This window comes from Carassius gibelio, chromosome A7 (assembly GCF_023724105.1).
Source record: "Carassius gibelio isolate Cgi1373 ecotype wild population from Czech Republic chromosome A7, carGib1.2-hapl.c, whole genome shotgun sequence".
Taxonomy (NCBI): Eukaryota; Metazoa; Chordata; class Actinopteri; order Cypriniformes; family Cyprinidae; genus Carassius; species Carassius gibelio.
This window is the reverse complement of record NC_068377.1, coordinates 21,439,320-21,467,078: the sequence shown is the minus strand read 5'-3', so window position 1 is coordinate 21,467,078 and position 27,759 is coordinate 21,439,320. Positions and strand designations below refer to the sequence as shown.

General features: G+C 38.8%; 1 protein-coding gene across 7 annotated transcripts; it reads right to left on the bottom strand.

Annotated features, from left to right (window-relative positions):
• Nucleotides 1–207: 207 nt before the first annotated feature.
• On the bottom strand, nucleotides 208–27,759 carry LOC128016809 (PHD finger protein 21A-like). Of its 7 annotated transcripts, none has more exons than XM_052601626.1 (17): nucleotides 27,495–27,759; nucleotides 18,105–18,159; nucleotides 17,497–17,586; nucleotides 16,328–16,360; nucleotides 16,156–16,221; nucleotides 13,371–13,520; nucleotides 10,002–10,247; nucleotides 9,647–9,730; nucleotides 8,285–8,542; nucleotides 7,755–7,913; nucleotides 7,600–7,651; nucleotides 7,438–7,517; nucleotides 7,271–7,328; nucleotides 5,143–5,432; nucleotides 4,292–4,367; nucleotides 3,381–3,484; nucleotides 208–3,198 (listed from the first exon to the last, which is right to left on the bottom strand). In XM_052601626.1, exons 2-17 carry the CDS (start codon nucleotides 18,132–18,134, stop codon nucleotides 2,629–2,631), a joined length of 2,346 nt encoding a protein of 781 aa, XP_052457586.1. In that variant the 5' UTR covers nucleotides 18,135–18,159; nucleotides 27,495–27,759; the 3' UTR covers nucleotides 208–2,628. The 7 variants fall into 7 exon arrangements, with proteins under 7 accessions (XP_052457586.1, XP_052457591.1, XP_052457589.1 ...); XM_052601631.1 differs by having other exon boundaries at nucleotides 5,410–5,432; XM_052601629.1 differs by lacking the exon at nucleotides 9,647–9,730.

Below are 27,759 nucleotides of genomic sequence, written 5' to 3'. Positions count from 1 at the left end.
CAGTAATATCCAGCCTCCTCAACAGAAAGAATTCATGAAGTTATATATTCAAATAACTTACACATGGACTTCTATGAGAAAAGGTAAACAGACATCAGGCAACACACAAGATTAAGAAACAAAACATACAAAAATGTAAAAAAAGTAAAATGAAAGAAAAGAGCAATACACATCCCTTTTAAAAACTATTATGAAAGAATCTAGACATTTTTCTCTTTTTTTTCTTTTTTTTTTTTACAACAAATTGAAGTAAATTGAGTTCTTGATATCTTCACGTTGCAATAATCTATCCTTGATTTTCTTGAGGGTTTCATCAACCTGAATGAGGTAACAGCATGAGGTGTAAGAACGTGAATCTTCAAAAGCATTACTATGCGAATCTTAAAAACATGAACGAAAGCCTGAGCTCTCGGAAAATGCTTTTAATATCTGAGGAGATCAGACTTCATACACTTCGGGACACAATACCCAATTCTCATGTGTAAGGAACATGAATGAGGAGACGCATCTATCTCTTCAGGGAACATCTGTCACAGAAGCACAGTCAGTCCTACTAACCACGTCTGGTCTCAGGACTCTTGGCCCCTAAAGGACAGGAGATGACATTTGCAAAAGTCAAATCAGATGAGCATTTATGTAAGGGCTGTTTTCCCTTTTCTTTCTTTTTTCAATGCACTTCGATTCCATTAAACCACCAAACAGAACGCAGCTTCTCTACGTCACTTTGGAATTTTCACAATAGTGATGAAATATGTTTTAGTATTAACGTCTATCATAAAAAATGTGTTGAATACTTCTGCGATTGTTGAAAACTCTTGAAAATGCTGATATAAAATAAGAGGCGGATACCCAGATCATCAGACTGGGGTGGAATGGCTTCACACAAAAGGAAAGTTTTTTCATAAACATACCGGCAAATTATTTTATGTTTTGATATAAGACGTAACCTTAAGAGTTCTTCTGAGGAGCGGTCCAGACTCTGTCCTCACTAACACAACCTGAATATGCACACGTTTCGCTGACAACTGACTCTAAGACACCGACAGGTCATAACACTACGATGAAACAGCCTAACATAGTCTATAGAACTTAAGGCAACTAATACACAGAGGCTACAGCAGACCAGAGCTTCATGTTCAGCACGGAAAACACTCACAAACCTGAAATGAAGATATAAACGTGAAACATTTCTGTCTTTTATCAAAAGAGTGTTTGACACCACCGTGTTTCTGGAATGATCTCTTGTGCTTGTTTTGTTTTTTAAAGGAAAAACACTGTGGAAGTGTCATCTTGGCACATGATGCGGTGTTCAAGCTACGGCGGCTGTCTCTCAGGTGTTAGAACTGGTCTGGTGTGTTTGTCTGTGCTCGTTCATGTGCAGTCACACACTGTGAAATGCACAGCGGTGAGAGAGCGTTGAGAGCTCCGATACGGTTAGAGAAATGCAACAAGGTAAATAAAGTGATAACAGAAGAGCCCCGAAGAGATGATAGTGAAAGAGTTGAGCTAGGCCTGTATAACATACGCCTGCTGTGCTGTGCTTTTGGAGAGGTTTACAGAACAGTGTAGTAAAGTTAAAACGATACAGAACAGAAGCCCTTGAATTGGCCTATAAGTATAACGTTACTGGCATAGCGGTTTTATGGGATATTTCTGACTGCAAGCCATCGGACAAGGCGTGAGACCCCTGCTACAGTCTGGGTAAATAAAAAATCCTCTAAATGTAGAAATGGAGTGAGAGTAATGTGAAAAACGTCTCAAATCATTCCCTTCTGTGACGGCGCCTGAACCACGCTCTCAATAAATCACATCTGTTCAGTAGATAAGGCATGGTCAGAATTTACCTCAGACATATCAGGACTGACACTACAAATACTACTCTACTACTCTTAAATATCTATTTAGTGTTCAGAGTAATGTAAAAGAACAGTTCCCTGTGGCATCCATTATTTGGCAGAACAGAATTACGGAATATTTTTGTACGAAAGAACAAAATGATAAATAAGGTAAAAAATAGCTAAACGTATTTACAGAAGGGTTTCGGTTTTTAAAAACAATGCAAATGATACTAGTCAAACCCCCAGAAGAACGCCTGGAAGACCTGTATTTCTGTCAGTGTGTGACAAAGAACCTGTGTTTGCGCTCCGAGTTCGGTCCTGGAGACACAACAACTGAAAACTAGACGAAACAACTGCACCTCGGTTACGTTTCACAGACAAAACGGATGCTGAACTCCCCAACACGTTGTATCTTATGTCTTGGATCAGAGCTACAGGACCTGATAGGAAGCTGCACTACTCATCTAGCAGGACGAGACCTTCACCCCGATCCAGCCTTCAGGAGCGTTCCCACTCAGAGGTGCTATGGCAACTGTATCAGGCACACAATGGTGTGATATCTTTACATTTTATTACTCTTTTCTATATCATTATTCTTTGTAGAAATCTTTTGGGTGTGCACACGTGAGCATACACATTGCTGGTACTTTAGGAACCTCCTTCCTGCATGTAGTAAATGGCACTATGGATTTTCTGTCCCTCATAGATACAAGAGATGAAACGAGAACACGAAACAACAACACTGTTAACTGGCACGCTTTGGGCCCCAACTGCGGCGGGGTAGTTGATGCTATTTCACCCCCTCTGACACTTCTGTAAGGGGTAGGATTGAGCCGAGGAGGGCCTGCGGGATGACGCTGAGCTCCTTGTGTTTTTTCGTATTCTCCTCCCCTGTGGACACGGCTCCGTTGGTACTGAGAAGCGTCTGGTCGCTGCTGTTATTGCTGAAGGCTGTGGCGTTTATATTGTTGGGTTGGCTCTTGATTCTGGACGTGCTGTTGATTTGTGCGCTCTCCTCGCTGCCCTCATCGCTCTTCGCACCTGCAGCCTCTGGGTTGTTATTCGTGGCGATCTGCTTAAAGGTATCGCTCGTGTTTGTGAGGGTATTAATGATCACCGTCCCTTCTGAGGAGCTTGTTAGGGTATTTGTGTTGTTGTTTGTGTCTGTGGTGACCGCGCTGAAGCTGCTGGGTTTGGAAGCTCCGTTGTGGGAGGTTTCTCCATTCGCCATGACCCCGGGACAGATGAAGGGAGACAACTGGATCCCTCTGATCAGATGCACCAGCCCTCTCATCTTCTCAAGCGAAGCCTCCATCTCTCTCTGCTGGGCCAGTACGCTGGTCTTGCTGTCCGCGCAGCTCTGTGCAGGGAGAGAGGACACAGTGCTGCTGACTAATGCAACCAAAATCTCATCACTATATAGTTAGTGACCTTCTGGAGGTACGGAACAAGAAATGAATGCATCAGTTGGATTTGTAATTTCAGTGGTATGACTCATCATCGCGCAGACAAAAGTGGATATGAATGTTAGAGTTCTCTCACTGTTATAGAGTTGCTGAGTTGTCCGATTCTGTGCTCCAGCGTCTCTCTCTCCTGCCGCAGCTCGGTGCTCCATGTCTTCAGACGATCTTTCTCTCCCTCTTTAGCTGCAGGGAAACGAGTGTATGTTTAAATAACTACAGAAAGAACAGGTTGTGCTCTGGAAGTCAAAATCTCATTCATTTTTTCCCCACAGAGAAATCGATTTTTAATAATTCTGTATAACCCTTTTGAAACAGATCTAGCATGAGAGCCGAGGTTATTAATCAATTGTGGAGGCTTTTGTTGGAGCCAGTAGTCAGCATGGTCAGCATTTGAGGCACTTATGACACATTTAAGATACATGTTCTTGAAAGAGCTAGGTTTTATAGCATATTTACTTCAAGTGCTTCAATCTCTTCATATTTAAAAGTAGGCTGCTTTCTACGGAGCCTGTATTTGAGTTTTTATTCCAACATTTTGAATATCATTAAAGGTAGGTGTGAAATTCAAAGAAAATCATGAGACAAATATAATATAATAAAATCTAATAACATTATCATCTTGATAAGCAAATAGCACATTATACTTCTGTCCTTGTGTGTCTCGTTGTACTGTATTTCAGAGCAGTACATTGTACTACCATTATTTATTTGATTATATCATTTGCAACACTTTGAAAGCTGTAGCTGGTGTAGTTCATAAAGAGATGTTAAGTGCACAGGCTACAACTTTCATCTTTTCTCCTGATTTTCATATACTTCTCTGCTGTTCTTAAAGTGTGCAATGTCGTGGTTCATCTCAGAGCTGGTTGGTTTGGTTCATGGCAAGAGTTAAGTTTTTCCAAAGATCAGAGATTTACTGATGCACTTCATAAGAAACTCATAACAAGAGACCTCTAGACAGCATCATTAGTTATATGTGAAACTCCTTACCTGCTTTATAGGAGATGTAGGAATGGACAATAGCCAGAGTCCCTGGCCACTCAATGGCATCTTCCTTCTGCAGAATCTGAAGAAAACGAAAACAACTCAATGATACTGAAATACACAATTCGTCACAGTCTGCATTGCATTCAAAGTTAAACACACAAAAACATAAACATACATAAACACACAAAAACATAAACTTTAATGTGGAAATTAATTTATAATAGTGAAATTAAATGAAGTGGAAAGAAATGAGGCTAGCTAAACTTGCAAAAAATCTTGATGGAAATTTCTGGCTTTTAATATTTGGAATAAATATTAGGTCCTGCATCAATTTCTTCCAACTTGAGGGGTCTTAAGCAGCAGAACTGTGGGCTCACGCCTCTGGCTTTGGCGTTTTAGGCAGAGCTGCATGACGCCCAGATTATTAGCAAGCATCACACACGAGATGCTGCCCACTGCAGCCACTAAATCTGACTCCTCAGTCAAAACCACATGCTTGTACTCTCCATTCCATCTAAACTGAGCTAATATGTAAATAGAACGTTTTTGGTTGGTTTGAGTAAAATAGCGGCATCTTTGTCTTCAATTTCATCAAATGATGCTCTGAAATAACAATGCTATTCATATTAAAAGTCTATATTGAATGAACATAAGTTAAGTAAGACTGGTGACAAAAGTGAAATGTGACATGGCATGGTACGAAAAATGAAATGAATGACAGTGAGAGTGAACGACAATGAAAGTCTTAATGCACCTCTTCTACCACTAGATGTCGCTGGTGAGCACGGCGAACACTGGGATAGGGAAGTCTGAATTTATCTTAGTAACTGTAGTGGACCATCACAGCTACTTACATCCCCTGCTGAGCTGGGGCTGGGTGAGGGTGAATGAGATGGAAGGGTGAGTGAAAGGGCAGGGGAGAATGGGCTGCCCGCGGTGGGCCGCTGGAGGTCTGGGGAGGCAGAATGATGGCTGCTGGTATTTGGGGGGAGGGGCCCCCGCTCCACAATACTGCAGTTTTTAGAAAACCTGGGTGAGATGAAACAAAGGACAAACAAAACACAAAAGGAAAGAAAAGGAAAAGAAAAGGAAAAGGAAGACGAAACTTTGGTGTAGCGTACCTCTGACAAGCTGTCCTCATTGGCTAGAGTAGCAGGAGCAGGCGGGGGTGGTGTGATGGTGGTTGGGAGGGAGAGAGCATCGTTAGATCACAAAAGGAAGCATTGCATGCTGGGTAACAACACATTCTGCAAAAGCTGGCCTCAGATCAGTTGATAAAGGCAGAAGGCATTATTTTTTAGGCAGATGGGGATAAGAAATGCCAATAACAAACAACGATCAGAGGGCAATGATTCAAAGAAGCTTATCAGGCACCAAGAAGCTTATTTCATCCACAGCTAACACAGATGCTGTCAAATGTTACGACGAGTCTGTAAGTGAATATGCAGCATCACATATCAACAGAAATGTCACGTTCATGTGTGCACTGAGCATTAACAGAACAAGTCCTTTATCATCAACTACTCATATCACTGTTACATGACATTATCTTTGTTTCAATGTCAAATAAAACAAATAAATAATATGTTATTGTTTTAAATGAGCTCTATTCATTTTACACATAGAGCCAAGTCAAGAGCTAAATTCAACTAAACAATATAGGCAATAAACATGACTTGGTCCCAAATGTGTTACAGATCTATTTAAGAAATAGCTTCTCAACAAACACTACTACTGGTGAAGGAGGCTTTTAATCAGCCTTCAAACAAATATATTAACAACAGGTTTTAAATGAGACGGGAACTTCTGAATCCAAAAATATCAAAAAGCATATATTTTGGCTCTACTGCAAGTTATTCTGATTCTGTCCTCAATCAAATTGATACTCACTTTACTCTCTGACAGATAATTGACTCAAGCAAGCCACATCTTTAACTTTTGTGCTCACAGCTTCAGTTCTTTCAGGATTTAACTTGCAGGGATAGTTTACTGTAAGATGAAAACTAATTTGCTCACCCTTATGGAAGTCAGTGTTAATACTCTAGGTTTTTATTATACAGACAAGAACAATAAAAAAGAAATATCTTATAGAAAGTCAGTCAGTTATAAAGTTTGGAATAACATTAGGGTGTGTAATTAAGTCAATACAAGTATTAGTGGCACACTATTGATGCTGTATTGTCGCACCTTTAGGATGTGCACAACTCGCCTGATGGTAAACCTATAAAGCAGGCTGTGTACATTGTCTGAGTCTTTTACTAATGTACACACTTTTACAGCAGCCTGAAGACAGTCATTATCCCACTTAACACACTGCAGGGTCATTTCTTTCTGCCTCACACATGCACTCCAGAGAGCCTGTAAGCACATTACATAATCAAACAGTCATTACTGCTGAATGTGTGCTTGTGTGAGACAGAGGGAGACTGACTGATGGAAATAAAGCAGAGTGGACCAGTTCAGCAGGAGAAGTGTAAAAAACAGGGCTTAAAGAACTGAATGATAACTGGCTTGTGATTTTTAGAGCAATAAAACTAGACAACTCATTGTCAAAATAACAAAATGTTTATTTTTGTTACCTTGAAAAATTCAAGCAAAATGCCATAATTTCAGTGAAACAACAAGACTTCTTTCACTATAACCCCGTCCCTTTCATGCAATCCACTGCAAACTCCCATTCAGATCTGACTCCAAACAACAACCAATGCATGAACCAAGTCTCCCCCCTATTTAGATTGTTTTTATTTTGATAATCTATTACACTCGGATATGTGTTACAATTGGCAGGAAAAGATCTATCTGTCGCTACATCAGTTACATCACAACATTAATGTCAGTAGGAGAAATGGTGGAGGACAAGTTAAATTCCCTGAAGTAAGAACGAAAGCAACAGTGATGATGCTTGCTTAAGCAAAAACCTTTAACAACCTGTTATATCAATGCTTGTATTTTTTCCACCAGAGTATCTAACATAAAACTCACCTCTCTTCCTGCTGGACTGGTTTATTGAACTCAGATACGACACTGAGCTCTTCTTCCGCTGAAACACAGAAGCATGCATGTACATGTAAGCATGGCTCATTCCTTTGGATATTTTCAATCTGTCTGCACTGAACTGCTCTTGATTGATGGGTGTGTATGTTTGTTACCTCTGGTTCAAACATGGCTCCACTATATATTGGATTTGCTGTTGTTCGTCTCTTGCGCTCCTGACGCCTGCTTTGAATCTCTACCCAAGCAAAGCGGGAAAGGTCAATACACATGCATGCACACAAACAAACCCACACACAGACACATTTCTTTCTCCTGACCTTCTAAATAGTCGCGAGTGACCAGTCCCAGAGACAACATGAAGGCCAGTTTCTGTGGAAAGAATGCATGCTATTATCTAATCAACATAATCTACATTACCATACTTATCATTATTGTCATTATAAACTGTGATATAAACGTAAATGTATTTTACCAGAGGGCTCTCCTGATGTTTGGAGGCAGGAGTGTGTGTGTTGGAGGGGGCAGGTGAAGATGGCGTATCTAAAGACTGTGGAGGTGAAGTGTGTGTAGGAGTGTCTGGAGAGATGAGCAATGAAGTCTTTGGCTCTGTCCCATATTCCACTGCGGGTATCTGAAGCAGAAACAAAGATGTTTTAATACACATAAATTCAAGTTTGTGGACATAACACTTCAGAAATCAGTCTAATATTCTGATTTGGTGCACAAGAAACGTCTCATATTATCATCAATTATCGAAATCAATGGTGCTTAATATTTTTATGGAAACCATGATATATTTTTAGAAATAATAAAATAGAAATAGTTTGTCTTTAAGGTCACATTTTAATTTAACGTGTCCATGCTGAATTAGAAGGAGGCAATATTAGAAGGAGATGGACAAAGGTGGCTGCTGAGTGAACCGACTTTCCTTAAAGAAATGTTTTATGAGCTAATGAATGTTTTAGAGTAAACCTAAACACATTTCATGTGAATTCCCCTCACCGTGTTGTCAGAGCTGGGGCTGTTGTGAGGTAAGTGCTGTGTGTGTCTCTGTGCAGATGGCTGTGTTTGTGTAGATGGGGAGATCGGGACGCTTGTGTTGTTAGAGCTGCTGGGGCAGGGCAGGCCATTGAGGATCCGCATCTGCTGGACGTGACCAGAGGAAGGGAGGGCAGTGCTCAGTAACACCGGTGACTGTAAGGTGTGCACAGAAACCTGACCAGCAGCTGGAGACAAAGACGCTGGAGGTTTTGGTCTGACCTGCTCACATATACACAGGAAAAAGAGAAGAATTATTTGTGGAATGACTGGAGAAAATAAAAGGTGGACCTGAGCAGTGAAAAAATGACTGAGGTACTGTATCAGAAAAGTGATGCTTTACCCAACAGTTTAACACAGCAGCACAGAAAGAGGTTCCCTACATTACTACGACACACTACTACTAACACCAGCTCCACTCCAATATAAGGTTGTCTATGTATTAACTATTATTTTATATTATAAATATTTCAATAAAATGTTTAATTATTTGTTATGGATAACCTTATCTTTTAGTTTGCATCCATCAAGTTCTGAATAAAGATAGAAAATAAAACATGAAGTACCTTTAAGTATGTAATTTATTAAATCATAAAAAATAAAATAAAAACACTTTGCATCATTTAATATATGAAACATTTTCAATAAATTTCCAACTAAAATTATAATATTATATAAATTACTATGTGACTATGGTTTTTATGTGATATACACTAAAGTTTGAGGTCAGTAAGATAAAAAAAAATACTTTTAAAGATATTTAGAATGTTAAAACGATTCTCATTTTAAATAAACACTGTTCTTTTGAACCATTTATAAAATAAACTAAATGGAATAATGTGACACTGAAGACTGGAGTAATGACTGCTGAGAATTCAGCTTTACCATTGAAAGAAAAAACTAAATTGTAATATGTAGAAAACAATTTAAAAAAACATTTGTTAAAAATCTTATCAACCCCAGACTTTAAAAATTACTATGTGATGCACGATTTATATCATCCAACCCTTGCATATATGCATGCACACAACAGCACAGAATACTGCTGGAGAGAGATCAGGGTTAAGGTTCAGTTTACTGTAGGGTCAAAAGCAACAGCCAAAGCAAGGATTGCAAACATCACCACTATGTAAGCACAAAGAAATTAATTGCAGAGCAAGAAGACAGGGTGGAGCATGAAGAAAATATCACACAGAAAAGTAACACCTGCAGCTGAAAAAAAAAAAAACATAAGACACATAGATGCACACACTAACACTCAGCAGTGAGGGGTTTTGACTAGTCCAGCCAGGCAGTAGGGTGTGAAGGGTTTGTGTGGAAACAAACCTGTGGTAGAGTGGCTGGTCGAGTTGTCTGTCTGGCTGGAGGAACAAACTGAGGGACTTTGATTGGTTGGGAGGCAGCTTGCACCTGTGACAAGACCGCCCATTTAGACACCCTTACTTCACTAACCTGTCCAACACACATCCTACAACAAAGACCTTTAGCTATTTAACCACAAATAGAGAAAGATGCAATGCAATCTAAAATCTAAAGGAAGCAGCCGTGAGCTCTTGGGATCTATATTAAAACCGATTTTGCCTCTCAATTCACATGCCGTTTGCAAAACAAGTGGGAATTAGAAAACAAATCTCTTCTTGTTCTACAACAAGAGGGCCAAAACAGCTTGAGAAATACTTACAACAACAGTGCTGTTGGGTATGACTCGCAGTGGCTCTGCTCCCTGATTGGTCGTTTGGATGACCGGCTGGAAGTTTACTGGGGATTTTTGAGGGTCTGAGCTAGGAGGGCTTGCCAGGAGTGTGCTGCCGAGGGTTGTGACCACGGTGAAAGTAGGTGCTGGTGTCATGATGATAGGTGAGGTGTGTGTGGCAGCTCTCAGCACCAGAGGTAGAGTCTTTGAAGCAATGACAGGAGCCACAGAGCTCTACAGGGTCACAAACACATACACTGTTGTAAAGAGGTTTCATTTTTCTTTTATAGGTTAGGTCTTCTTAGGTCTGCAGACTATTCTGGCCACTCTTCTTATAATGAAAGACAAAAAAAAAAAGCCACTGAGATAATGTCACTGAAGCTACCATGAGTATAACTGCTCTATTTTGACTTGATGACATACACCAGACAAAAAAAACAAAAAAAAAAACATTCAAAAGTTTGGGAACCCTTGTTTGTTCTGAACAGTTAAACTGAACACTGTTCTTCAGAAAAATCCTTCAGGTCCTGCAGATTCTTCTGTTTTCCATCTTCTTTTGCATATTTGAACCCTTTCCAGCAGTGACTGTATGATTTTGAGATACATCTTTCCACACGGAGGACAATTGGGGGATTCAAACACAAATATTAAAAAACGTTTAAACATTCACTGATGCTCCAGAAGGAAACAAGATGCATTAAGAGCTGGGGGGTGAAAACTTTTGAACAGGATGAAGATGCCCATTTTTCTTATTTTGTTGAAATATATATTTTTCCCATTTAGTACTGCCCTTCGGAAGCAACAGAAGATACTTGTATGTTTCCAGCAAATACAAACACAAATAAAGTACAATTTACCTTGATTTTTAATTTCCAAAAGTTTTCACCCCCGGTTCTTAAAGGTGCTGTAGGGAACTTTTGTAAAAAAAAATATTTTTTACATATTTATTAAACCTGTCATAATGTCCTGACAGTAGAATATGAGACAGATAATCTGTGAAAAAATCAAGCTCCTCTGGCTCCTCCCAATGGTCCTATTGCCATTTGCACAAACTCCAACTTTGTTTGTGTTCAAAATGTAGAAAAATGTATATAATAAGCGAGTACACAATGAATCAATTTTCCAAACCGTGTTTTTGGCTTGTCCTGAATCACTAGGGTGCACCTATAATAAGTGTTTATATTCGGACTATTTTAGATTGCTCCGGGGATACCGCGGCGGAGTAAACCAGTACCTTTGTGATTCTTCATAGACATAAACAGAGAGAAGTAGTTCCGGCTACGATGTTCTTCCGCAAGACGCAAGCAGTTCTGTTTATTAACCGCTAGAGCGTCAAAAGTTCCCTACCGCAGCTTTAATGCATCTTGTTTCCTTCTGGAGCATTAGTGAATGTTTGAACCTTTTTTAACATTTGTGTTTGAGTCCCTCAGTTGTCATCTGTGTGAAAAGATGGATCTCAACATCATAAAGTCACTGCTGGAAAGAGTGCAAATATGCAAAAGATGCTGGAAAACTGAAGATTCTGCAGGACTGCAGATTTTTCTGAAGAACAGTGCTCAGTTTAACTTCAGAACAAACAAGGGACTCATGACCAAAACAAACAACCAGTAGTGGATCATCCAGGTAACCACACACAGTATTAAGAAAAAGGGTCTTGTGGACTAAATGTAAACATCTAACTCAGGACAGTACTAAATCAAAAGTAACATGCATTTAGTATGATCTCTGTTATTTTGTCAAAATTATTCACATTTTCACAGATTCCGCAAGGGGTTTCCAAACTTTCGCATGACACTGTATCTAAAAAGAAAGTTGACATATGTCAGAACTTTCAGTATTTTTTAGCAAATACTTAAATACATAAATACTCAGTCTCCTCTAGTGACCATTTAGTAAGACGTAAATAAGCATATACACATCCCTAAGATGTAAACTGTGCATGTGCACAAAGTATTTTTGAATCTGATGTCTGACTATTGATTGAATTATTTTAAGTCTACACCACTCCAATTTAATTTGGATTTGGGTTATTTGGAAGGAGTTTGGATGTTTACATAAAGGTTTTTCAGTCCAATTAAGCCAAATCAATTTGATTTCTCGGATGTGTGTAAATGTAGCTATCAAGTCTCACAAGATCAGTTTGATTCATAAATGAATAATTCAGACCGCTGACTCAAAACAGCCAATTCAAAAAACGACTTCTCTCATTGACTTTCATGAATATGCCAAAGAGAGTTAGGGTAGATCTCAAGTGGATAACAAAAATTTTACTTCTTCACACAATGTATAATATGGCTTCAGGAGTCATATGGACCACTTTTATGGTGCCCCTGTTTGAAGCTTGAAAGCTTCCGTGCTTAGCCTAACTACATAGAAAAGCATAACCAAAACGATATTCCAAAATTTCTCATAATATTTCTATGAACCATTTTTATTAGACTTTTAGTGTGTGTTTATCATTTTGGAGCTTGACAGCCCAGGTCTTCATTCCTTTTGTGATCCCAGAAAGAAAGTCTGTCAAACGGGTGTGGAACAACATAGCTTGACGTCACTGCGTTGATGTGCAGATGGAGGACAGCAAGTGATTTTCTACATAGGAAGCACAATCACAAACTCAAAATGCATGTTTTGTGTCGTTTATGGTTGCTCAAATCGATCAAACAGAGAAACCACAAGGAGCTTTTATAGTGTACCAAAAGGTCTTGTTCACAAGTAGGAAAAAAACGCAGGAAAAGTGGCTTGTAAACCTGCGTCTGCAATCGGGAGCAGAGTGAGATAATGCTCATTTGTGAAAATGGTTAAGATATTAATAAAATATTAAGATATAATAAAGATATATTTAAATCTATACATTAACTCTGCCAACTGTCAATCACTCATTCACTCACTGCTAAATGCCACAGACACAATGTAAATAAGAGTTTCATTGTGCAGTTTAGAGAGCTCCGTTGATAAGAACAGAACATTGTGAGATTGTGAAAAACTGAGTGAGTGACAGCTTTTTAGTGATTATATAGAAGCATATAAATTAGGATTCACTTTCGAAATAGTTGTTTGCAATCAAGGTTAGTTGGATCATATCTAAGGATCATGTCCAACATATGCTGTGATTTTCTGTTTATACCTTTGTCTTGTAATAGTGTCTAAACCAGTACAGTACGGACCTCCATTACATCAGTTGTGCTTTTCACTTCCTGCCCTCCATCTGAGTCATCAGAAACACATTACTGCAAACAAGCTATTTTTAGTTTTGTGTGAAGTAAACCTTTAAATGTTCAGCAAAAACAAGGTATTGACTTTTTAGAGAGGTCCTGTGTGAAGTCCTGCTGTACTGCTTCTTGTGTGTTGTGTGTGTACCTGTGGAGCAGTGAGGCTGGCAGCAGGCAGAGGCGTCTGTGTCTGCGTGATGAGCAAGGTAGATGTTTGCCCATCGGCTTGTAGTGTCTGCAGCTTCATATCTTCCTGTTTGACCAGTAGATCTCTCCTTAACTGCTCCACCACCTTTTTCTGAGGGAGAGAGAGAGAGAACAAAGGCATGTTCATTTATTGTGTGTTCTGTCACTTGAACCTGCAATGAAATCTCCCTAACTCACACCCTCTCTTTCTGTCTGCTGTTGATAAGCGAGTCTGTGATGTTGGATTTGGCCTCATTTGCACTGACAGCAAGAGGGAACATGGAGTCCCTTACAGCTGAACATCACTCTGTCTTTGTCACTTTCTGTCTCAGGCAGGGGGCCGACAGTATCCTGCTTTCTAAAACATCTTAAGTGTCAAAAAAGCATTATGGCATAACAGGAACATTTATCAGTAATATATTACCATTAGCATCAGCTGTGACTATGAACAATGTTTGTTACTACTGAAAGGAAAGGTATGTCACTACGTTTGCTTCTTCAAATCAAGCGTATCCTCAGTAATTAACAAAATTAATAAAATTGCCAGAATAGAATTTAAATGTAAATAAAACTACATTTAAAACAAGCCCCAAATCAAATAAATAAATAACACAAATAAAATAAATCTCCATTTCGCTTTCCATTTAAAATGAGAGGCAACCACTGCATTTTAATGATGATCCAAACAAGGATGCTGTATACATTCAACATGAGCAGTTTTTAATCTAAATTAGGTTGTATAATTAAGAAATTTGAAGCAAAAACAGAATGGTTTGACTTTTTACAAAACTATACATAAAAATATTTGCATGCAACAGCAGACGAGCTGAATGAGATGCAGATTCACTCTCTGACAGCAGGTGGCGCTTAAATCGTTTCCTTGTTTCGCTGTAAACAAAGCAGCGCTGCACTTATGAACTTTAATATGCATTATACAGAGGCAAGATGAAAAGAAAAAACAACCATCTAAACTTTTATAAAGACAGTTCCCCTCAGACATGCATTCATATAAACACCTACCCCTAAATTAACCGTGTTTGTCATCTCAACCGATTTGAATCGTCACATATTTGAATCGATTTTCAACTGGCTCACGGTTAATCGTTACATCCCCAATCAAATCTTATTTAGATTGTTTCAGTGTTTTGTGTCTGTTTGAATCTATTAATTGTATGAACGAAAACAGTTAAGCATTCATCCAATATATCTTGTTCAATATATCAAATATTTGTATGAATTTTTATTTTTTGGTGCGCTTTCCCTTTAAGAGTCAATGGCAGATGGATAAGTCGTGAGGAAACACCATTAATTATACAATTCTATTTGGTGCTGCCAGTAGCACAGTAATTCACCTACGGTTAAAATGTTCGTCTGTTCCCATTTACAATACAATCAAAATGTATTTTCTATTTTAGAAAGGTTCCCACAAAAGAACTAGACCATTAGCATTTACAAGAACACACTTAAATTTGCATAATAAGCTCAAAAGAGTTATGAAAAACATTTTCAAAACAGACATGTTTTAATCACGTGTAGTAACTTCTTTACAAATTAACAATCATATTAAGATGAATGGGACAGAAATGGAAGTTGCTTGTAGAGGAATGAAAAATAAACAAACAATTTGCATATTGCACACTTATTGAAGTCCCTTATAACTGTGCAAATAAGAACCTCTTCTGAGAAAAAAGACTGTGATTCTAAATGGCGGACACGATCATTCCTCACATACCTCGAATGCAATTTATTTGAAGCCATTCACTGTCCTTGTTACAGGCTTCAAAAAACTTGCACATACATTCACACACATGAGCATGTGTACACAAAGCAACATTAAAAAAGTATGGATCCATAACACTCATAAATAGAGGACAGAAGGACGGAGATATCAAAAGTTTCAGATGGCTGTAAGAGTGCCTGGCTTTACTCAATGCAGCTTCCTTGTTTGTGTTCAGCTGAGTGTGAGCTGATTCTGTAACCAGTGAAGACAGAGTGACAGTTACATTAATGAATATGAACACAAGCCCAGCACAGTCCTCTCACTGATTACAGCTTTAATAGGCTTCCTCCACCATCTGTTAAACTCACACGCTCTTAGATCTGAGAGAACTCCACCGGACACAGAATGTGTGCGAGCGAGGAAGGCAGCGCATTTTGTTAAAATAAGTCTGCTGGTTGGTACATTTCTGAATGCTGAAGCTTTAAGACGGTCACAGCGATTATAGGGCTGACCTTGTGTTTCTCTGCAGAAAGACCTCAGGTGTGTGTTTTTCTCCTATTGATGGCAGCTGCTCTGTTCCTTTAAAAAGCTTTGAGACACTAATTAAAATTGCCGCTTGCAGTCTACAACGCATCTTTTCTCCATCTCCTCCACAGAACTTCGGGTTCTGTACAGTAAGCTCAGGCGAAGGACAGTACGCCATGTAATCATCCCCAGACATTAATCATCAGTTATTGAAATGTCAAATGAAAGGGGAGAGAATAGATTTGAGCGTGTGTGTGTGTTGGCAAATTGTTCATTTGGCAACACAAAACCACAGCGCACAAATCACACCACAAATGTTCAGCACAATACAACACAAAACAACGGCATGATGCAGAACCTAAGAAGATCGGCTCGTTTTCTTGAGACACACGACGGGATAAAGACTTTCAGACCCCAAGTAATTGAACTGATCAAGACACACGTGTAGCTCGTAGAGAACACTGATACGGCAGCAGGGGTTCTCTCAGAGAGCAGCTCTCACCTGCCGCTCACTCAGCGCTGTGATCTTGGCCTGCAGGTCACGGAGCTGCAGCTTCAGATCTGCATTCTGTACAAAAACACACACACTCCTCCCTGATACACTAGTCCAGCGGCCGGTATATGAGAGCGTATCGATCAAACAGTAACAGACACATTCAGTGAGGGAGACGCACCTGTGGATCTTGCTTCATCTGGCTCACGAGTTTCTGCAAGAAAGAGAGAGCAAGTTTTAGCATTGTCATGAGTAGAAAAAAACAGGCCGATGCAGTGACATCTAGAGGACAAAGAAGGTACTACAGCTGCAACAATTAAAGGGGTCATTTGGAGTGTTACAAGCTCTTGGTGCATGAAGAAGATCTGTAAAGTTGCAAAGTTGCAAAGACTGAAGTCTCAAATCCAAAGAGATATTCTGTAACAAAGTTAAGACTCCGCCACGCCCCCCTAAAACAGCTTATACAAACACACCCCACATATCTATGTCACTATGTGGAAATATTTGCGTAATGCCACCTAAATTTTCATGCAAAGAAAGAAGGCGTGGTTTCAGTAACTGCAGTTAGTGTTGAAGCAGTCATGTCAGGGAGATGATGTGTGTATCTAGGCGAAAGCACACCAGAAGGCACACATTTAGGAATCTATAAGATTACTTACAACAGAACAGCAACACATTTTATGGACAACTGTTTCGTGACACTAGGAGAGGAGGTCAGTCTGACTTTGCTACGATAATATGCCGCTTCTGAATCAGCTGTAAGTATTTTTTGTTATTAGTTTAAGTATTTGCTATTGACTGTTCAAATGCGGAGTTTTGCACGTTGCGTGTGTGTGAGAGAAAAAGAGAGAGAGAGAGAGAGAGAGAGAGAGATGATCACAGTGGAGTCATCTGTTTTAACAGTCTGTGGCTTGTTTACTGCAAACACATACAAGCTTCATCACTGTGTCTGTCATGTGACTCTGTTCCCCTTTCAGGCTTGAACTGATGGTAAAACTCAGGAGATTATTAACTGTCTTTACATTTATTTAGAAATGATGGAAAGGGGTGTTACATTTCTGACGAGTGCTTGCGGTGTTCGGCCAATCACAATGCACTGGGTCAGTTGGCCAATCAGAGCCGACTGTGCTTGTCTGAAGGAGGGACTTTGTAGAAATTGATGCGTTTGAGAGAGGCGGGGCATAGAGGACCTACAATAATGTACAGTATTTGAAAAATAATGTGTTTTTTTTTTAACATTAAAGCATGTCAACATAGTCTGTTACACCAAATAATGATCTTTACAAAAGCATAATATGACCCCTTTAAACACTCCATCCATCTGGTGTGCGGGGAGGGTGGAGAGGATACCTGATGGATCTGGATTTCCACTTTGAGTGCTTCCTGTAAATTCTGCAATTCCATCATCGATCTCTTCTTCCCAAAACCCAACACAGCTGCCTGGAGAATAAGAGGAAGAGAGCAGATATTCTTTCATTAATTGTGATGTTATTGAATAACTACAAATAAAAAAAAAGAAGAGAGCTTTTTGAGGTCTCACACTGTGCATTACTATGCCATGACAGATCTGTTAGTGTTCTAGTGCAATGTGTATGTAAATCTGCTCAGTGTGAGTAGGATATATCTCTGTGTACTGATTCAATCAGAACTACTCTCATCAAATCCTGCCTCAACACCATGGATCAAACTGAACAGCACTCTTTTGCACATACACATTCCTGTTCTTTTCCCTCTGTCACTCTTCTTTGGGGGCAAATGATGCTGATGCATGCATTAACCATTTCCTATTTTCCCAGCCTCTGGGAGTCTTTTGTAAAGAAACGTCTTCGAACTAAAACTTTGTAGTCCAAAAAAACCCTTCAATTAATTAGCTATCCAATGAAACACCATAAAGTTGTGACCATTACAGTTGTGTCAGAATGTGTGCACCCCACTTAGGACAATGGTTTATTCTATACCTTCCCAGCGTCTGCCGTCTTGAACACCATCCAACTGGCAGAGTGGGGGGTGGAGCTGGAATAGACAAGAGAGGATGGTAAGGAGCACACACATTTACACACAGCAGCGCTCTGGTGAGTGACAAATCTACATCAGACAATATAGAAGAAAGTAGAAGCTTTGTGAAAAACAGATATGGGCTGCATGCAAAGGTCGCTGATTTAATCTCTAATTTAGAGGACACAGAAACTGGAGGCTTACTGGAAAAGAAAACAATTCTTCTTTATTTGGTGAAGTTACTTAAAAGGATAGTTCAGCCCAAAAAATTATTTAAATTCTGTCATCACTACCTTCATGTTGTTCCAAAACCTGTGTTACATTTTTTTTTTTTTTGTACTGAGTTTTTACTTTTGGGTGAACTATTCTTTACGATCAAAGTTCCTGGAATGGAAGAACTACAAATTGCTTCTCTGAAAAACTGTCTCCAAAACAGTGTGAATCTAAGTAGCTAGTACAATGTCCTGGAACATCATTTACAGAGACAGATTGCAGACAAGTTAGTTCACTTGGTGGCCATATTGGCCCTTAACAGCTATATCCAGCTCTTTTCCCTTGTATTGGGAAAGACTGAAATCTATTTTACAATTACATAAATCAGGAAAGAAAATCATAAATTGTGCTCATTAAAGGGGGGGGGGGGGGGGGGGTGAAATGCTCGTTTTCACTCAATATCCTGTTAATCTTGAGTACCTATAGAGTAGTACTGCATCCTTCATAACTCCAAAAAGTCATTAGTTTTATTATATTCATAATAAAACTCTTCCGGCAGACGCGCCCTTAGGACCCATATAAGGACATTCCGCTCCATCTAACGTCACACAGAGCCATACTCGAAAAAAACTTTCCGAAACTTGTGACAAACCGGTTGAGTATTTTTGGAACAGAAATACTCCTTCAAACGTAAAACTTTTAGCATGGGAATCCAACTCTAACAGTGTAAAAAACTCAGTATGCATGAAATAGCATTTCACCCCCCCTTTAAGGTCAACTCACACAAAAGGGTATTTTTCAGACCTATCCAGGCTAATAACAAGCACATTCTACACTAAACAAACAGCAATTAACTCATTTAATAACCACCATGTTGAGAGTTGCAATGCCTCCATCAAAAATTGTAAGGTGGGACTATAGCCAGGCACTACAGGGCCTTTCGCACTGCAGGAACATTTTCATAGTACCTGAACTAATTGTGGAACTACCCACTTTATGGCGTCTTCCCAACACAGGAACTAGGTGCGATTTTAGTACTGGACTGCCTTTTTTGAGAACCAAATTAGCTCCTACACCGGAGCAGGGTCTAACCAGCACAACTGGAACTACCCATGATGTAATTATACATTGTTTGGCCAGACACGTTTGAAAAAGCCCTCACCTGCTATGAGTTAAAACCCTGTGTAACATACTGTTACAAGTGGACTGTCTCTATCTTATATGTCTTCAGAGTTGTATTAGATGATGTCAGCGCAAATTCAGTCCCTGCTTTGTCTAGTTTGTTTAAGCTGTTCTCTGTACTTGTGCCATAGTATCAGTCTCTGTCTCTGCCATAGATCATCCCTTTCTTCTCATCGGAATGAAAGCAGAGACTGCCAGATGGGCACTCCACACACTAAGAGCTTCTCACTCATCTACAGAGTGGCATCCTCTGTCTGTAGTTGCACCAGTCACTGTGATGTATCTGCCTCAGGAAAGTATTTACCGTATTTTCCGGACTATAAGTCACACTTTTTTTCATAGTTTGGCTGGTCCTGCGACTTATAGTCAGGTGCGACTTATTTATCAAAATTAATTTGATATGAACCAAGAGAAATGAACCGAGAAAACATTACCATCTCCAGACGCGAGAGGGTGCTCTATGTTTTCAGTGAGAGGCTACAGGAGCACTGAGCAGTACAGACAGTAATGTTTCGTCTTGGTTCTTGCTTCTAAATTAATGCGACTTATAGTCCAGTGCGACTTATATATGTTTTTTTCCTCGTCATGACGTATTTTTGGACTGATGCGACTTATACTCAGGTGCAACTTATAGTCTGAAAAATACGGTAGCCAAAGGAATATATATATATTTTTTTTAATATTTACAAACCTACAGGAAGCAGATTAACTTTTGCCTATTAAAAACATCAAATCCTGCATTATTATTGCCCACAGTAGAGAAAAGGGGCAATTTTCTGGGACTTCTGTATTCAGTAAGGGCAAACAGCCAAAGTGATCATCACAAACACACTACACCTGCCTGATCAGACTGGCATGCAAAACCCTCACCTGTTGGCTCAGTAAACAGTCTGAAGCAAAAGTAATTCAGATCTACTCTTTAGAGAAAAGGAACATATGATTGTCACACATCTGAGAAGTGGACGCAGGAGTAAACTCTAAGTAAACATTCTTTAAAGGGGTCATATGACATTGCTAAAATGAACATTATTTTGTGTATTTGGTGTAATGGAATACGTTTATGTGGTTTAAGATTCAAAAACACACTCTTTTTCACATAATGTACATTATTGTTGATTCCCTAATTCCCGCCTTACTGAAATGCGTCGATTTTTACAAAGTTCATCGTTCTGTAAAGCGAGGTGTCCTGTGATTGGCCAGCTATCCAGTGCGATGTGATTGACCGAATGCCTCAAGCGTGTGACAGAAATGTTATGTCCCTTAACATACTGTGATGCCATGTCTCTGCACGAGGAGACAAAACCAAAAAAAAAAAACATTAGAAACGAGCCATTTGTTGCATCCAGTGGGGACATAATTGTTGATTATAATGACTTGTACTGTGTTTTTATGAGTTGCGCATCGCGTATCATAGTGAAAACAAAGTAGTTTCGCTTTCACAACAAAACACAGTGCTTCTACATAACATGGCAGTGGCGGCAACAGCGAGAATAAAAATTGCGCCTTCTTTCTTTGCATGAACATTTGGGTGGCATTATGCAAATCTTCCCACATTGTGACGTAGACATGTGGGTGTGTTAGAACGAGCCTTTTCAGGAGGGCGTGGTTGACTCCACCAGGGCTCTAGATTAACTTTTTGCACTTGTTGCGCCTAACTTTTTTTCACATCACATTTAACACTGCAGTTTTGCAAGTTCACTCCTTTTTTCTTTTCTTTTTTTTTATTACTATCCATATAAGCAATATTGACTTGTAAATTATTAACTAACAATCTGCTCAACAAAAAGTTCTTTATTTGAAGCACAATTCTACAAGAAAGGTAACTTACTGAAAAAGTGTTGGTGCTTAAAGTGAGCTGAAATTTAAACTTAAAACATCTCAAGATGAAGAATATCTAAATTAAGTGTTTTAAGGGCTTCAAATCGAATATATCATGGCTTTATGTCTTATCCTCAACTGCAGTCACATGCCCCTCGGATGGCCAACTCCTGTAGTTTGGCCTTTTTGATCTTTGGCCTTGGCTAAAGCAGCTGGACTCACTCTCTCTAGCTTCACAATCTTCCAGACTTGGTCCCTCTAAACTGATTCTGATCAGATCTTAACTGTGTCTGAAGGAAGGGCTGCTAGTGTCTGATTTGAACAGCTAAACAGTCCCTAAACAGCTTATACCACTGTTTCTGCTATTAAAATAGTTCATTATTAAGTTAATTTAGAAAAACATTTGGAGCATTTTTTCATTTGTTAAATATTATTTTTAGTTTTTTTTTTTTTTTGTAACGACCAAGCTGCCCGCAGCAGACAATGAGCCTATGTTTGATCAATTTAGCCTTCTCAAATCATCACCACTTGCCTAAAATAAAATCTATAGATATAAAACAATTCAAGCATAAAACGCCTCAGGACATTAAGGCAACAGCGTGATCACTTGCATTTTTTTTTTCAGTGGATATGCCATCATTTTTGATCATAAGAGTAATACATCATTCGTAACTGCAAAGGGTATACATTTATTTGTGTTAATAACGCACATAGCACTAATCAACTAAATGAAAGTAACATGACAAAGATTAATGCACTTTTGGAAGTTTGGAAGTAAAATGTCATTTTTGGAATTTCTGTGGTCTAATTTAATATTGTTGTTCATGTTATTGTTCATGATGAAATTTCATTTTATTGCTGTAATTCATAGAATTAAAGAAAACACATTTTTACCCAAATTAATCAAAATGGATTTATTGCGTTTTGAAACCAAACTCTTTATATGTTTCATTACATAAGATCATATGTTGGTATATAAAGCCAATATATTATAACTGTACTATAACTCAGACTTTTCATGTTGCTCTTTGTATTGATGTAAAATACATGAATTTATATATTCATTAATATACTTATTAATGAGCATTTTTCAAATATCAGCATCTGCCGATAAGTTTTTCTGTTTGGCCGATGCGTTCGAGGCCTTTATTTTGACGGTGCTGAGAGCAGAGCACAGTGCTCACACTCTCACTCTTGTTCGTTGTTAACAGTTCTGTCTGATATGGATAAAGTATATTTATTTTACACATTAATTTTTTTTAATCCATTGTCAAATTATTTCAAATTTATTAAACATTAATTTAAATGTAAATAATATCGGCTTTATTTCGGCCACCCTGCTTTCCATGTCAAAAAAAACAACAACATCGTTTGACCACTAGTCACAGTGCACAGTTATCCGCATAGAAAAGTACAAAGCACAAAGGGAAGAGATACTGATGTGGAATGTATTATATGTGCAATAGTTTAGTGACCCTATCCTTTTAACAGTTTTAAATTTCAGTTACTGCACACATAAAGAACAATTCATAGTGCTCTCTACTCCAGTATAGTGATCTAACAGACACCCAGGAGATAGTAAAATGCTTTAGAAATAGCACTAAACTCCAGCAGGATAAAATCCTTTTATGCTAAACATTTGATCTTTATCTACAGATCAATTATAATAATAGGAATAGGGCTGCACGTTTTCAAGTTTTTCATTAACCGTTAACCGAGGCCCTTAGCGGTTAATAATCGGTTAACCATAGTGTGCGCCAGGGTTTCCGTTGTCCGGTAATTTCCAGACATTGGCCAAAAAAAGAAAAAAAAAGAAATGTCAGACAAAATTTAATCTCTCCGGTCAAATTGTCCTATTAAAACTACCTAATAATCCCGCCCACTAACACAATCTGTATTTGAGAATAAGCCTAAAATGTATAAAGCAAATATACACCGACCTTTGGCTATGTTATAAAGGAACAGGCTCTAGTAATGGTTATGTAACTTTCCGTGTTTAGGCGAAGGTAACAAGCAGGCCCCGCGGCCGCCTCGCTAAGGCTATGACTATGATATGTTTGACAGGTACAATATTTGAAAATCGATGATTATTTTTTTTAATTACATTTATATCTGAATTTATGTCAACCTTTAGACTTTCAAATATCAAAATGTCATGAATTAATATGTATTTGTGTACAAAATGACATATAAACATATTTTCCTATTATATTTTGCCTGGAAACGCTTCCAACAAGGCGTCAGTTCTATTTCTAGCATGCACGCGTCGAGCCGCGCCTGAGCCGCGCGTCTCACGCAGGCAGTCGGCAAGCTCTAACCTGTTAACATGGGAGCCGAATTAAAAACAGACACGCCACGCAGCTGAGATGCTTTCGCTCATCGCCACGCATCCAGTGTGTCCTGACCGGCCTAATGATGCCCGGGTGTTGGCTGTTGAGATTACAACAACGAGGTTGTACTTGAAGTATATCTAAGCACTGTATTGCAATACTTGCATTTTGCCCCGTCACTCTCAATTTTAAAGTGCTCCAACGCTGTACTTTTTTTTTGCCCGCTTCATATTAGAAAAATGACTTCTTCTTGTGGAAATTACAAATGTCTTGGAGCGCTCTGGCGGTCTCTGGTGGTGAAAAAATGTATTACAACTAAATTCAATGCACGCCATTGACGTCACTTAACCGAGAAAAATGTTTCACTCGGTTACGCAATTTTTAACGGTTAATCGGTTAACCGGTTAACCATGGACACCCCTAAATAGGAACATTGAATTATCTTGAAAAGAGTGTCATCATCTTGACTGTTGTAACCTCAGTTTTGAACCGCCACAGTGGAGAGAAGAGTTTACGTAAACCTGAATTTAACAACTGACATTAAACTATTAAACAGCTTGGTATTCACTTGGAATATTCACGAAAAATGTATGATGCTTTATAATGTGTTTGTGCTTTTTGTGGTGCCTAACAATAACAGGAAATATTATACACAGAATATTTCGGTTTGGATCTGTCTCGTCTGACCGCTTTCTGATCCGGATTAAAACGCCAGAATAGGAGCGATACCGATACGGAGTATAAGATCGTGCACCCCTAGTTTATAGCCTTATCATGATAAACAAAATGTGTAAGACAAACTTTTGTTGGTCACCGAGCTTATTTTCTGCAATAACCCAGAAGCCAGTGGAAAAATCCTATTGGCCTTCAAAAATACATTATCACTGCAGGACTCTATCAATATAGGGAAGAAATATTAGAATCAAAATCTAGATGGGGCAAAAAGAGGGATGCTGGATTCACCAAATTGACAGGTAATTGGCTTCTTAGATGCCTCACGTCGTACAGGTTTAGAAGAACATGCTCCTCCTCAACTTTCATTCAGGACTCATTTTAATGAATTCTTTGTTCCCTTAGCAATGCATCACTCCATCAATTAGTCTATCTGTTTATAAGCCAACTCTTCAGAAGCTCCACTGTCCATGTATGCTGGAGCCTATCCCAGCGTCTTGAGACAATTATTAATAACAAACTTAAGGCATCATTTTAGCTGAGAAAAAAAACATTCATGTTTGTACTATATTGGACATGGTCACCTTATTGCTTAGAGCATGAACATATTTCATGTATATGAATACACCTTCTGAGTATCTATAACATGTGTAATCCTTAAATGGTTTTTGTTTCCAGGGGGAAACAGACATTTGAGAGGTTGGAGGAAGGGCTGTAAATATGTGGGCCTAATGTCTCAGAAAAACACTGAAAAGGGGGCCCTGAAACCACCCAGGTCAAGTGACTTGGAATAAAAAATAAAACTCATCCACCACATCCACTCACCATCTTTATGTTAAAGTAACATGATGGCAGCGTGAACAGTATTGGTACAGTGAGAACAGTATTGGTACGATATTTGGAATATTTCAAATATCGGCATCGGCCGATACGTTTTTCTGCTTGGCTGATGTGTTCGAGGTGGGACTTTTATTTTGATGGCGCTGAGAGCAGCAGTGCCTGAGCGCACACAGTGCTCACACTCTCTCTCTTGTTTACTGACGTTGTTAATTGTTGTGTCAAATACAGATAGAAGTCTGTCTGATAATCAGATAGAATGGTTAAACAAAGGAATTCATGTATACAAAAAGTATTATAACGATTGCTTTTATATTATTAGTAATAGAAAGACAAACATTAAAATACTTTCTCGTTTGCCGTCAGCATTAACCGAATATGCATTTATATAATTTACACAAATCTTTGAATGATTTATGAAAATTTAATTTTAGAAACCTTGCAAACTTAGTCCAGTTCAGCTGTGAGATCTTGTGAAGTGTGTTTCCAACGTGATTGCGTGTTCTCTGTATGACGGTCGGTCCGTGTGAATTGAATACTTTAAACTTTAAACTCTTGATTTCAAATTATGCGATTTTATGTATTTGCCCACTGTCATATTCATGTCATTTTCTCTGTGTGCTGTATTTAAAATGAGGGTTACCCTGGCTTTATCTGAAAAATATGATTCCCAATGCATTCCCCAATGAGTGCCCTGTTGATTAAAATGTTTACTTCCTTTTTATTATATTTTTTTTATTAAATATTTATTTATTTGTGAAAAATACTGTCATCTAAAATATAAGTATGTTTATTTTACACATTTATTTTTTAATCCATTGTCAAATGATTTAAAGTTTCTTAAATATGAATAATTTTTTTACAAATCTTATTAGCTTTATATCGGCTATCGACCCCCATTCTTTCCACGATATTGGCATCTGCTGTCAAAAAAACACATATCGGTCGACCACTAGAGAACAGCACTGACCTCGAGGTGAACACGGAAATCTTTTACATGTTATTTACATACAATACAACTGTGTACAAATAACTGTAAAACTAAAAGTATTATTTCAAACAAAATTATGAAATTGAATTATTAGATAACGCATTGGGAAAATATAACTCAATGAATTCATTACACATCATAGACCGAAACGTTAATTAACACAAGTTGAACCGGTTGAATATGGGTGGAAAAAAATTATCGCAAAAGCAGGTGGAGAGAAGAAATGGCTTAAGTCAACATAGTTGATAATGAAAGAGCATAGCTACACATGAATAAAACATGACATAACCGAAAAGAGTTCTTTAATAACGTGTCACATGTAGCAATTTCAAGCTTAAAAAAAAAGGGTTTTATTGTGATGAGGAACAACCAAACTGTTTGACGGCTATACAGCACCAGGCCCAATAAGCAAAACAGTACTAATACAAAAAAAGAAAATCAAAGACACACAGCCTTGTGAAACACACTGAGAGAGTGAGACAGGAGCTCTTGACGGCCTGCTCTCCATCTGAAAGCTTGAGAAAGGTCATCAGCATCATCAGCATCAGCATCATTAGCGTTCCAGCGCATCCACACCGGAAACAGCTCCATTACTTTATATACTCACACAATCACACATCAAACTCACTACACAGGGCCTACAACTTCCTCCACCTGATCAGAGAATTGATTTAAGGAGACTTTATTGCAGCGAGCTCGCGTTTGTGCTGATATGTCAAGGCGTGGTGCCGAGAACAAGAACTGGGGAAGAAGATCTTTCCTGATCACACGTCTTGACGCCTAGCGGCTCTTAACAATAACAGTAACGTTAGCTCAACACTGCACAAGCTGCTCGAGATCAACAATACACAGACACACACACTTTATCAGGTTTATTGCTCGAGATCTCGTCCCTTGCTCTCGTGAATGGAGATATAACCGGAAAGTGCATTTATAATGGCATCCTATGAGTGTTTCACGGCATGGTGTGAAAACTACAGCACGCGCTGGAATCACATTTTCATCCATATTAGCGCAGTTCTGCTGACCAAGTGTCGTTTATATGGCGTTTCGCTGCCGTTCGAGTCGGCATTGTGTAACGGGTGTAAGTTATAAGGTTTCGTTGACTGCAGCCGCACTCTCTCTCTCTCTCCCGCAACTCCTACAATAAAGAGAAATGAACAAAACCCCCCTGCGCTGGCTCTGCGCTTTCACATCCACTCAAATCACTACCAACACAATCACAATCACATAAAGAACACGAAAACAGTTCAAAGATACCGCTCCCAAAAGTTCACAAAATAAAGATGGAAAAACCGAGGGGCACTTACCCTTGTACACACTCCTCCAGCAGTCAAACCCCGATCTTCAAACACTTACACACACACTCACCAATTATTTAAATATATATCTACAAACAGCCGAGCATTTCACCACTACAACCCTATCCCGCGGATGAATTTGCCCCCTTTAGCGCCTTAAAGTTTTGAACAGTATAAAAGAAGGAATCTTCGCTTTGTTCGCTTGATTTTTTAACCAAAAATACATAAAAAGACAGAAACTGATATACAAAACAAGAACTCTTCTTCCATCCCA

Excerpts from the sequence above, each read along its gene's own strand:
- LOC128016809 (XM_052601626.1), bottom strand. The coding sequence starts at position 18,134 with ATGGTGTTCAAGACGGCAGACGCTGGGAAG. Across the intron at positions 17,587-18,104 it reads AGACGGCAGACGCTGGGAAG|GCAGCTGTGTTGGGTTTTGG; the intron begins GTATAGAATAAA and ends CTTATTCTCCAG. Across the intron at positions 10,248-13,370 it reads CCAGCCTCACTGCTCCACAG|AGCTCTGTGGCTCCTGTCAT; the intron begins GTACACACACAA and ends GTGACCCTGTAG.